Here is a 12,788-nt window from a genome sequence, read left to right as displayed (position 1 = left end):
GGGCTGTAGCTCAGAGGTAGAACACTTGCCTCACATGTGTGAGGCACTGGGTTCGATCCTAGGCACCACATAAAAATAAATAAAGATATTTTTTAAAAAATGCTAATGCATTTTACAAGAAGTTTCCTGAAGGTTTCAGATGGCCCCACCAATTGTCAAGCCATCTGAATGTTTGCTGAAGTGTATTTCTGGTTGTGGAGGATAGTAACGTCCTCTAGGTCCTTCCTGGACTCTGGAAACAGAGTGGCTCTGTCTGAGCCCGGGAGATCCCTCCAAACCCTATACTGACCCACAGCCATGGATGGTGCAGGAGGAAAGGAATCCACAGGCACTGAGTCTGGCGGTCGTCCATAGGTCATTTCATACAGTAAGTGGCCAAAGCAGTGGACGTCCACACTTTCCAATGTCTGTGGAAGAAAGAGAGCAGTGCCATGTTCATCCTCCACCTAGACCCCCTGCTCCTGCCCAAAGCTTCCACTGAGAAACCAGGCCCAGGGGCAGCCCTACTCCCAATTGGCAGTAAAAATGCAATTCCAAAGCCTTTCGTGAAAGCTCACAAGGTATCATTCTGACCAAACATCATGGTCCTACCTCTGTCATTTTCCAATTAATGATTTCACCCCCTTCCTTGCCCTATCCAGCAACGCTCCCTGAGAAAAACAGGGCCAATGGGTAAGGCCCACCTCAGCTCTGCCTTTCTCTTCTTAGCACTATTTCCTACATGAGAAGATCAGGGGTCCTGCTACTGCTTCATTGCTTTAGTGACTTACATTGATTTTCCTGAATTGTGTGAAGTAGGACCGGTAGAAGGAAGGAAGGCCCAGTAAGGAATTCTCCAGGTCTAGCAGCCGGCAAGTATCCCCATCTAACATCACGTTGGAGGCATGAAGGTGCCCATAAGGGAATCCTTTGTCATGTAGAAACTTTAATACCTATTAAAAAATATGCATAGGTTACATTTTCCTCCCAACTCACTTGGATATAAGAGAGGTTAAACTGTGTGTGTGTGTATGTGTGTATGTGTGTGTGTGTGTGTGTGTGTGTGTGTGTGTGTGTGTGTGTGTGTTTTCTTTTTGGCTGGAGGTATAGCTTAGTGGTAGAACACATGCTTAATATGTACAAGGTCCTAGGTTCAATCCCCAGCACTGAAAAAAACAAACAAAAAATCAAAAACAACCTGGTTTTTCTTTTAAAGTCAATGTGATTTGAAACAATATCAAACAGGTCACTGGGGCGATTCCTAAAGAAAAATGTTACCTCTGTCCATTCCTTTGGAGTCATGCTGAATGCTCTCAGGCTGTGAGTCTGAGATGTAACACCAAGTTCCCTTTTCCAAAGAATAGAGAAGGGTTGGGCATGGTGGCACACTACTGTAATCCTAGCAGCTTGGGAGGCGGAGGCAGGAGAATCTCGAGTTCAAAGCCAGCCTCAGAAACTTAGTGACACCCTAAGCAACTCAGTGAGACCCTGTCTCAAAATAAAATGTGAAAAAGGCTGGGGATGTGGCTCAGCAGTTAAATGCCCCTGGGTTCAATCTCGGTACCAAAAATAAACAAAAAAGAATAGAGAAGAGTTTAGAGTAAATAGCTTTGAAGCCAAAAGGCTTTGATTTAAGTGGTTTCTGATCCCAACAGGCCAGCTCTCTCCAGGGCAGTCCCGATCCTCCTGCATTAATGAATGAAGCTGTTTTCTCAGCACTTCTGACAGGTACTCCAGAAAAGGGACTGACTTGCAAACGTCTTTAGTCCAATCTCTTCTCAGGACACATGTGACTGTTTATTAACAGAAACATACAACAGGCTCCCATAAAAAGAAGCAAATTTGGGCTGGGGATGTGGCTCAAGCGGTAACGCGCTCGCCTGGCATGCGTGCGGCCCGGGTTGGATCCTCAGCACCACATACAAAGATGTTGTGTCCGCCGAGAACTAAAAAATAAATATTAAAATTCTCTCTCTCTCACTCTATCTTAAAAAAAAAAAAAAGAAAGAAAGAAATTAAAAAAAAAAAAAAAAGAAGCAAACTTTTCAGCTGCCATTTAAAAAAAGTGGCTTGTCCCCGGAATAGAGATGCCTCAATACAGCCCTGCAAAGACCTGGCGAGTCACAGCGGCATCGGTTAAAGGGGGGTGCCAAGGTCAGTTACTGAGGACTGAAAGAAAATACCACAACTTCCCCACTGTTGACTTTATTTATTTATTTATTTTCAGTTGTAGATGGATACAATACCTTTATTTATTTGTTTAATGTGGTGCTGAGGTTTGAACCCAGTGCCTCATACATGCCAGGCAAGCACTTACCACTGAACCACAACCCCAGCCCCCTACTGTTGACTTTTAAACTCTTCACCTTATTTAACTTACAGTATGTAAAATATATTATGAGTAGTACATGTATGTAATATATATAGTTAAATATATACAACGGAGGTTTATGCTCAAGTCTTTTTTATGATAGGGCTGCACAGGTCAGGAAGTCTAGAAAATATGATTTAGAGGATGATATGGGAAAGGGCTTTCCTTTCCTTTCTTCTTTCTTTCTTTTTTTTTATTTCTTTTTTCTTTTTGGTGCTAGGGATTGAACCTCACTCAGGTCTTGTGATGCTAAACCTCCAGCCCAAATGGGAAAGGCTTTCAATACTGATTATACATCTGTAAGGGAACCACATGGGTATATATCCCATATAACAAAACAAAAGTCTTGGCACAGAGATGAAGGTCAACCAAACACAAAACCAGGCATCCTCATACCAAAGTTCTTAAAAGTCAGACACCAAAGTTATTAATAGCTAACACTTTTAGAATTTTATAAATGTAAATTACTGCCACCTTCATCACAAATATTTGCTTTTGGGGGTAAAATATAGCAATGCCATCAGTTTATAAATATTCAGACAATGTCAGCAGTTTTGGATATTGCCTGAAAATGTTTCCATAAGAAGAATATAATTGTGGACAAAACTCCAGTGCCACTTAAACAAAAATTGAATACCTCTTACCTCTAAAATCTGCCGTCCATATGTTTTTATTTGCTGGAGTTCAAGGCCCTGAATCTTCTTAGGGTTGCAGTATTTTTTTAAGAATGGGTCCTTTGGTTTTGCCTTTTGAAAAGAACAAAGAGCACATTAGAAAGTGTCAGAGGAGCCTATATCTGCACCTGAGCTTCCGGAACACGGAATAGCCTACAGACACTGGAGGTTCCAGAGACGGCCAGCCCACAGGATGTGGGTTTAAAAATACAAGAGTCTGTGTAGTGGATAGAAAGAGAATGACTTGGATTCTGTCCCTTCTCTTTCCCAGGGATGATGTGCCTAGTCAAGGCCTTGGTAGTCCCCTGAACCCTGCATACTGTCAGGACTCTTCAGAACTGCTTGGTTACATTCTAGACAAACTTTAAAATTGACCCAAGCCAACAATGAAATGGATACAATCATTAAGTGTCCTATCTTTCCTCATGTGTGAAAAGAAATGCTCTTGGGGCTGGGGCTGAGGCTCTGTAGTAGAACGCTTGCCCTACACATGTGAGGCACTGGGTTCGATCCTCAGCACCACATAAAATAAATAAATTAGTAAAACAAAGGTATTGTGTCCATATTCAACTAAAAAAAATAAATAAATAAAAATAAAAAAATACTCTTTTTAACAAAACTGTGTAGTCTTTCCAAATAAAAGGAAAATTAAAATAAAATCCTCAAGGCCTAGCTTCTGGAACCTTAGGTATCGAGTATTAATAATGAGATCTAAAGGAACTCAAAAGAACTTTGTAACCATGATCATATACATTTACCTTGTAAATCAGATCCTTCAAAGTTCCTTTTTCATTAAATGTCCTGATTAGCAGTGCAGAGGATTCATTAGCAGTGGCAAAGATAACCCGATAGATGTAAGGGTGCTGCCAAAACAAAAAAGAAATTCATGTTGATTGGCATGAGAAGCAGGGTCCAGGGCCTGCTTATGCAGAGTCAAGAGCCACCTTGGTAGTTTGGTTGCATATAAATGTGAGGATATTCCTGAATGGTGGTAGTTTCAAGTTATTTAGATGACCAACTAGTTCCTCTTCCTTCCAATGGGGGAAGGGACAGAGATGTTATTGACAAGAGGAAAGTGGATAATGAACATGGTGAACTCCACCTTGAAGGTATCTGCACTCTCTTAGTTCAGGCAAAAGCCTGGTGGAAGACAGGAAATGTGAGTTTGGGGAATATGGTTTTGATATTCTGCCTCTATAAATGGACAAAGAACACAGCCAAATCTCAGCACAACCGAGTGGGACCAGGATCAATGTGCCTTTGCTCGCAGGTTGGCCTAGTATTCCATGCTGCTGTTGGGGTGCCGAGCCAGGGAGCACAGCAGCCAGGAAATAAGCAAAAGCAGTAACGTTTGGCATCTTTGTTCCTTTCCAAAGCTGCTGGCATGGGTCACCCTGCTGTTCCATAGACATTTGCAATATGATGATTCACAGTGTCCTCCTCAGATTGGGACATTGACGTCAACCAAGTAGGGTGGGGAAAAGACAAATTATTTAATGACTGAGAGGAAAGTCCTCAAATAACCTCAAATTTTGGTTACATGAACAAACTGGCTCCAGATTGGCATGACAATGCCCAACAGCTCACAGGAATTCCATGAAAATTTAAGACAGCAGGAGCTGAGCTGCCCAGGGCTAGAGGGTGGAGAGGCTGGGGGAGGGTGAAAGGTTATGCCCAGAAAAATACAGTAATCAATCTTGAAAGTTTCTCCTGATCATCACATCAGCATGATGGCTGCTGACTTTTTAATAGCTTTATTGATACATAATTCACATGTCATTACATTCACCCTAACCATTCAATGGTTTTCAATATATTCAGTGGTAAGATATCACAATCTAATTATAGAACATACCCATCACCCCAAAAAGAAATTCAATGAAATAGACAAAGGGGAATGGGGGGAGAGTGAGGGGACGGGAATGGGAAAGATATAGAATGAATTAGACATAACTCTTTTATGTTCATATGTAATACATGATCAGTGCAATTTCACACCATGTACAACCTCAAGAATGGGATCCTAATTAGAATGTTAGACTCCATGCATGTATGATATGTCAAAATACACTCTATGCCATGTATATCTAAAAAGAATTTAGCCAGCGCAGTGGTGTATGCCTGTAATCCCAGCGGCTCAGGAGGCTGAGACAAGAGGATCAAAGCCAGCCTCAGCAATGGTGAGGCCCTAAGTAACTCAGTGAGACCCTGTCTCTAAATAAAACACAAAATAGGGCTGGGGAAGTGGCTCAATGGCCCAGGGCCCCTGAACTCAATCCCTGGTACAAAAAAAAGAAAAATAGAAGATATAATAACTTTTTTCTGAATAAAAATAAAAGTTATTACTAATATTAAAAAAAAATCAATGAAAAAGGCTGGGATATAGCTCAGCTGGTAAGAGTATTTGCCTCACATGTACAAGGCTCTAGGTTCAATCCCCAGCACCACCAAATAAAAAGAAAAAAAAATTCAATGAGTAAAATAAAAACCCTCGAGTCCATACTGATATGACTAAAAGGGCTGGAATATAGCTCAGTGGTAGGATGCTTGCTTAGCATGCATGAGGCCCTGGGTTTGATCCTCAGCACAGAAAGATTAAAAAGAAAAAAAGGAAAGCTCTTTCTTATGATCTAATAAATACAAAAGGAATGATGAATTAGAAATCACACTGATTGAGTTCTCGTGGAATTGAGAAAGTATTTGGGACGTGAATTGTGTGGCAGAACTTGGATTTCCCCAGAACGTTTGTACAGGGCCGGTGTGAGTTCGGGAATAAAGAATTGCTGTTTGAATCTAAAAAAAAAAAAAAAAAAAAAGAAATCACACTGAAAGCTAAAACTAGTAGATTTGATAAAGAACAGGATATTTCATGTAGTCTCAAACTATCTCCCAGAACATTATTTATTTATTTGTTTTTTAAGAGAGAGTGAGAGAGGAGAGAGAGAGAGAGAATTTTTAATATTTATTTTTAAGTTCTCGGCAGACACAACATCTTTGTTGGTATGTGGTGCTGAGGATCGAACCCGGGCTGCACACATGCCAGGCGAGCGCGCTACCGCTTGAGCCACATCCCCAGCCCCAACATTATTTATTAATTCTAGGTATTTATCTTAAGAAAACAGTTCAGGATGGGCACAATGTTTAGCTAAAATTGCTCATTGTGACTTCTTTTCTGTTTTTCTTAATCTAATAAGAGAAAAAAAAATTAAATACCTAAATGCCTGATTAGTTGAGTAAACTAGCCAATGAAAATTCTATGCAACCATTAATAATAATGTTGCATTGTATTTATTTAGATGATCATGTTTACATGACTAAGGGAAGTTTTCAAACAACATGTAGCTGGTAAAGTGGTGCATGCCTGTAATTCTAGTGACTCAGGAGGCTGAGGCAGGAGGATCTCAAGTTTAAGACCATCCTGGGCAACTTAATGAGACCCTGATTCATAATAAAAAATAAAAAGGGCTGGGGATGTTGCCCAGTGGTATAGCACTCCTGGGTTCAATCCCCAGTACCAAAAACAAAACAAAACAAAAAAAAGCAGTATGTATAAAATTTTCAAAAAGTCAAATAAAATTCTAAAAGTGTAACAACTCAACATTTTGGTTCCTCCTTCTGGTTGGTTGGGATTACAGGTGAATTTTATTTTCTTATTTTTGCTCATCTGTGTCTTATGGCTTCTCTACAATTAACATGTACCTCTTATATATGCTACTTTAAAAACAGAAAAAGTACAGCCCATTAAAATAAATTTAAAACTGAATGCAGACAGTGTACTGTACAACCTGCTAAACTCAAGGCCACACCATTTTTCTTGGTCACACATGATACCTTGTTAAAAGCCTGGCCTTTTATAGCATGACAAGCCACTCTGTCTTCAAAAATGAACGTGTTAACTCAACTGGACAAGTCAGCATAATTTTGCTCAGCCATTAAGGAACTCCTACAACCTCATTCAGACAACAGATAAAGAACATCAACATTTACTCAATTTTCTGGCCAGATTAGTCTTTACTGAAGATATTCTCCTGCTATCTTGAAATATATCATTGTGATCCTTTCCAACAAAGGCCTTATATTAAACCTGTGCATTGCATAAGTAGTGCTAATGAAGGTCAACTAGTAAGCCTGTGAGAGTAGTAACAGACAACAAAATGGATATTCTGCCTTCTCTTCACCCAGCTTATTGAAATTCTGTCTTCTGGACTAAAAAGAGATCTTCAATTCCACTGATACATACACCCTCACCAAGAAAAAGAGACTCAGAAGAGTGCTTGCTTTCCTAATCTAGTATCTGTTTAAAATACAAAGGCTAAACTGAGCATGGTGGCACACACCTGTAACCTCAGCCACTTGGGAGGCTGAGCCAGGAGGATTACAAGTGTGAGGCCAGCCTCAGCAACTTAGCAAGGCCATATCTCAAAATAAAGTGAAAAGGATTCAGGATGTAACCCAGTGATAAAATGCTCACCTCACATGTGTGGAGCCTAGGTCTAATTCCAGCACTACAAAACCCAAAAAACTAATATAATTTAAAGTTATATTTAAATTATCATATTTCATGGGTTGTGCAGATGTCATGAGTGTCATTTCAAATGGTCTGTGATCCATGGGAGGACCCTGCACAGTTTCCATCAGGTCTGAAATCCACCTCTCTCTCCATTCTCGAGCATTTCTGCTCTTCTTCTCATGTTCACACTCAACACTATGAGTCTGGGATCATCCCTGAGAATAACAGAAGGACATGTACTCACCAAACAGGAAGGCAGGAGTTTGATTAGACACTGAAAATCTTTATCTGACAAGTACTTGTCTGGGCCAAGGTCAGCCTGAAAACATGGGAGGAAATATCAGTGTACAGTCTTGGTCATCTAAAGAAAAATTCCTTAAAAATCTTTCCCTTTCATTTTATTTGTCCAAATAAATGGTAAATCAAAGATGACAACCACGCTAACTCTTGTTGCCTCAAGGTCTTTCTGTTAAGGCAGTGCATAAACATACAAAACCCAGGATTTAACTGTGATCACATCTAATTCTACTGATCAAATGTATCACTTGAATGCCCAAAGTGAAAGACTGTAAGTAACCAGGTGTCTGGAGGCTGAGGAAGGAGGACAGCAAGTTCAAGGACAGCCTCAACAACTTAGCAAGACCATCTCAAAAAATTTTAAAAAATTTTTAAAAAGAAAAGCAAGCACTGGGAATGTAGCTCACTGGTAAAGCGCCTTGGGTTCTGGGTTCAATGCCCCATATTAAAAAAAAAAAAAAAGATAAAGTACTAAAACTGTTAATCCTAAAGAGATCCTAGATAATTATTTTAAGGTGTAGCTATTTCTTTCCAAATGTTTACTAGGTGACTAAATATAATTACACCTATATAACCAAACACAGCACAAAGAGAACTTAAAATGACTCTCCTTTGATATTGGGACTGCAGAAGCCCTGACATCAACATTAATAGTGCAGTACAATTTTGTAATTCTCTTGTCAAATCTGCTTTCAGAAATCTATCTAAATTTCCTGAAATAAAATTGATGCAATAAAAACACTAAAAAGGAAAAAAAAATCTGAAGCAAAAAAATTAGCTTACCCAGCTTAAGACTAGCCGTTCCTTTGGTTGATTTTTAATCTTCATCAAAAAATATTTCTTCCTTATCCTCCAGCCTGTCATTAAAGCAGAAATGTGTTTACAGCTGCATCATTTTTACAATTGCTCTAAGTTTCACTGACTAAAAGTAATTGATCAAAATTAAGCTTGGCAAAATTACCCATAGTAAGCACCAGTAAAAAAGCCACTTGATTATGTTCACATGGTAAAGGGTATACCAGAGAGCAAGCAAGCAAGGTGGAGGGGAGGAAAAAGGGAGGGAAGGAAGGAAGAAAGAAAGGAAGATAACAGGGTGGCTGAGAGGCTGAAGCAGGAGGATGGAGTTCAAAGCCAGCCTCAGCAACTTAGGGAGACCTTTAGCAACCCAGGGAGACCTCATTTATAAATAAAATATAAAAAAGGGGATGTGGCTCAGTGGTTAAGCACACCTGAGTTCAATCCCCAGTACCAAAAAAAAAAAAAAAAAAAAAAAGAAGGAGGAGGAGGAGGAGGAGGAAAAAAAATTAAATTATTCATGGAAGTAGTAAGAAAATGGATTAAGTGAAAAAGACAGATGAAAACTGGATGGTAGCTGGGGATACAGCTCAGGCGGTACAGTGATTGCCTCGAATGCACAAGGCCCTGGGTTCAAACCCCAGCACCAAACAAAACAAAACAAAAAACCTGAATGGGGACTAAGGTTGTAGCTCATGAGGAGACTGGTTACCTAGAGCATGTGAGGCACTGGGTTTGATCCTCTGCACCACATAAAAATAAATAAATCAAATAAAGGTATTGCATCTATCTACAACTAAAGTTTTTTTTTAATTAAAAAAAAGAAAAAGAGTGGTGGGTGCAAAAAGTTACTACCATCCAAATCCTAAGATGCATTAAGTAGTAAAAGTTAAGGACCGCATCCTCAAGCAGTAGGAATGCAGAAAGAAAAAGGAGTCCCAGAACCTAAGAAGAGTCCTAGGACATCTGGGGATATCTGACAGAAAGAGGACCAAGAATGCAGGTCTGGAATCTGTCTCCTTAAAGGACGGAGCTGCCGATTTCTCACCTATGTCTTTCAGTGGCTCCACCACCTCCCACTTTGGCTCTGATCGGAAGAACATGGAGACCTGTTGTAAGGCAATCTCTGCAAAGACATGTGGAAACTCATTAGTCAAACACATTAGGAAAAGGGCCATATGCTCCAGATATTATTCTCACAAATGAAAAAATTACAAAAAGAACACAAAGAAGAAGGGGAGGAGGAGGAGGAAGAAGAGGACAACTAAAAGCAATGTGGGATTTTAGACTGGACCCTGAAACAGCCAAAGCACATTAGTGGAAATACGGTGAAATCTGTGTAACACATGTGTTTAACAGCAATAAGAGAGCTGGACTCAGTGGTGTATGCCTGTAATCCCAGCGGCTCGGGAGGTTAAGGCAAGAGGATGACAAGTTTGAAGCCAGCCTCAGCAATTTATTGAGGCCCTGAGCAACTCAGTGAGACTCTGTTCCAAATAAAAAATAAGTAAAAAAGGGCTGGGAATGTGGCTCAGTGGTTAAGTGCCCCCGAGTTAAATCCTCAGTATAAAAAAAAAAGTAATATGATAATATTAATATATTTTGACAAGTGTGTCATCAGATATTAACATTAAAGGACAGGTATAAACGGAAACTCTTTGTAATACCATTGCAACATCTCTGTAAATCTAAACTCATTCCCAAGTTAAAAGTTTATCAAGCAGAAAAAAAATGTAATTATTAATGATATAAAAAAATAAATGTGTATATATTTTTTAACTGGAAAATCTAAAACATGTGAACTAGGTGACCTAAACCATGAATTTGATATATGCCCCAGACCACAACCAAAGCACAAGACTCAAAACACATTCTAAGGTCAGACTGGAACAGCACTGAATGTTGTTCCAAGTGATATTTATCCCATCTTCATTCCTCATGGAATTACAGCTTTCACCAACAAAGAAGTGATTAGCCTTAAATAAATATGGAAATAAAAGCCAGTGTTTTAGAAAAACATCTATGTTCAGTAACAACATGGTTCTATTGTGGGAAGTCACTGAGTGCCTGTTTACGGGAAAATTAAAAAAAAAAAAAATCCATCCTTTCTCCCCTCCTCTGGTGTTCACTTATCATGACAATGTTTTCCCCCCTTGAAGAAGACAATGAGAACAGGAAGTTCTTTAAAGTCCACTGTATTAAGAAACCATCAGAATAACTGCTTTTTACATTTCCTGCAAAAAAGCAACATCTGTAAGTTGCCATTTCCTCTCAATGCAGGGAGTAAATGAAAGTAGTTCAGATTCCTGAAAGCTAATAGCCATTATCTCAATACACCGTGGAATTCCACCTCTGCCGAGCACTAACTGCCTTCCAAGGAGACTGGTGAGGCCTGAGGGATTCGCCAGAAATACTCTCCATATGTCAAAATGACCGGGTCTCCAATTATGCAGAGAGCTTGACAAACAGCATTCTACTGATATGTTTTACTGTACATTATGAGTTAAGAGAGACAGGGAAGAAAACAATTTCCTAGCTATTTGTTTATTAACTCAATATGTAAAGTGTCAATGACATCCACTCAGAAGAAAACACGGGGTGCCCAAATCAAAATTGGCTCGATTTACATTCGTTGTAACTACCCCAATGCACAATGAACTGTTTACAAGCAGAAGCATATAAATTTTTATTATCAACTCTGGGAATCTTGCACCTTTTCTATAATTAATGTTGCTATAAAGCGTTTTTAGTATTTCCAAAATAACTTGCAAATAAGCAAGAATAAAAGGAAATTAAGTGAAAATTATTCATATCAACTTTGAGAAGGATCATGAGAAATCATTTTCCAACGCAGTACCATGTCATCCCGAAGACTGGAAAGGACAGTTGTGCAAAGCTAACAGTGACTCATAACTCCCTATAATATCATTAGTCAACAATATTTATTTATGCTACTGCATACCATACGTTGTTTAAGGAGTGGAGACATAGCCGGGAACAAATAGAACATGCTGGATTTGTTAATCATAAATTGAGGACTAGGGAACAGATTCTCTCTTTACCTTAGGAGCAGAAAGGACACTTTCCTCCCACTGAACTGTGATGTATTGTCCAATAAACCCCATGGCTACCATGCTCCCAATCTTAACACCTTCTTTCCCCAGACTCAGGCAACATGTTTCAATCCTAAATAGCACTCCTCTGTTTAGAAGCCTTTACTGGCCCCCACTTCCTTACCAAATCCAGACCAAGCTGCTAAACATCGTGTTCAGCCTGCCTCTGGCTTACCTCATCTTTCTGGTCTTTTCCCCCACTATGTTCGGGGTCTCCTACTCTGCACCCTGAGGTCTGCCTCCTGTGGTCACTAAAGGCTGGCCTTCCCCTGGTGCCTCCCCATTTTTTACCTGACCCATCTATTCCTCAAGGCTCAGCTCAAATTTGCTGTCCCTAGCCAGGACTTGTCTGCACGCTCCCAGTGCGCTCTCTGTCCCTTTCTTATGGAATTATCCATAGTCTGTCCTATATTAGGGTGACTCTCTTCCACCAGACTGTAAACTGGCTGGAAGGGACCTCTTAATCTGGGTAAAATCCAGAGCCATTTACTACTTCTCTTCCCCTTGGGGGGCTCTGCCTGTAGCAGCGGCCCCTGCCTCTCAGCCTGGCTAGCTTTCATTAGCCCTCAGGTCTCACTGCAGGTAACAGCTGCTCTGGAAAGCCCCCTTCCATCACCAGGTCTGGACTGTCTGCCCTCCCAACCTTCACCCCATCCTTCCCTCAAGGTGCTGCCCAGTGTTCACCTGCCAAGATCTTCACGTGTCAATCTCCCTATGTAAGTGCCTTGGGTTTGTGGGTGAGTGTAGGTGGAGGGACTACTCCTTTCTCCTTGCTGAATGCTTAGCACCTGGCATATAATAGGTGCTCAGTTTATAGTTAATGACATACAAATAATGGTTCATTATATGGTTGATAGATGTGAACCATTAGGACATGAAACCCATGGAAAGGAAGGCATCTGTCCTCTATTTCCTTAGTACTGACATGTGGGAAGCCACATGCTCACTGAGTGCTGATGAACAAGCCCAATATAGGAAATGCAGAGCCAGACCTCTGAGTCTATCCTAGGCTTCCCATGAAGCTCAGATGTACCAGGTGCCCCCACTGT

The 12,788-nt window shown here is 40.2% G+C and overlaps 1 protein-coding gene across 10 annotated transcripts in view; it reads right to left on the bottom strand.

Annotated features, from left to right (window-relative positions):
- The window catches only part of Pxk (PX domain containing serine/threonine kinase like), a 75,157-nt gene that overhangs the window by 22,071 nt on the left and 40,298 nt on the right, over positions 1 to 12,788 (bottom strand). For all 10 annotated transcript variants that reach the window (XM_078038524.1, XM_078038523.1, XM_078038526.1 and 7 more), the window contains exons 5-11: positions 9,675 to 9,752; positions 8,615 to 8,688; positions 7,779 to 7,853; positions 3,783 to 3,887; positions 2,995 to 3,096; positions 771 to 932; positions 290 to 407 (exon numbers count right to left, since the gene is read on the bottom strand). In XM_078038524.1, coding sequence (XP_077894650.1) covers positions 290 to 407; positions 771 to 932; positions 2,995 to 3,096; positions 3,783 to 3,887; positions 7,779 to 7,853; positions 8,615 to 8,688; positions 9,675 to 9,752 — 714 coding nt within the window. The remainder of the gene's footprint in view (positions 1 to 289; positions 408 to 770; positions 933 to 2,994; positions 3,097 to 3,782; positions 3,888 to 7,778; positions 7,854 to 8,614; positions 8,689 to 9,674; positions 9,753 to 12,788) is intronic.

Source organism: Ictidomys tridecemlineatus, chromosome 2, assembly GCF_052094955.1.
Source record: "Ictidomys tridecemlineatus isolate mIctTri1 chromosome 2, mIctTri1.hap1, whole genome shotgun sequence".
Classification (NCBI taxonomy): Eukaryota; Metazoa; Chordata; class Mammalia; order Rodentia; family Sciuridae; genus Ictidomys; species Ictidomys tridecemlineatus.
This window is presented reverse-complemented; position numbering and strand designations above follow the sequence as displayed.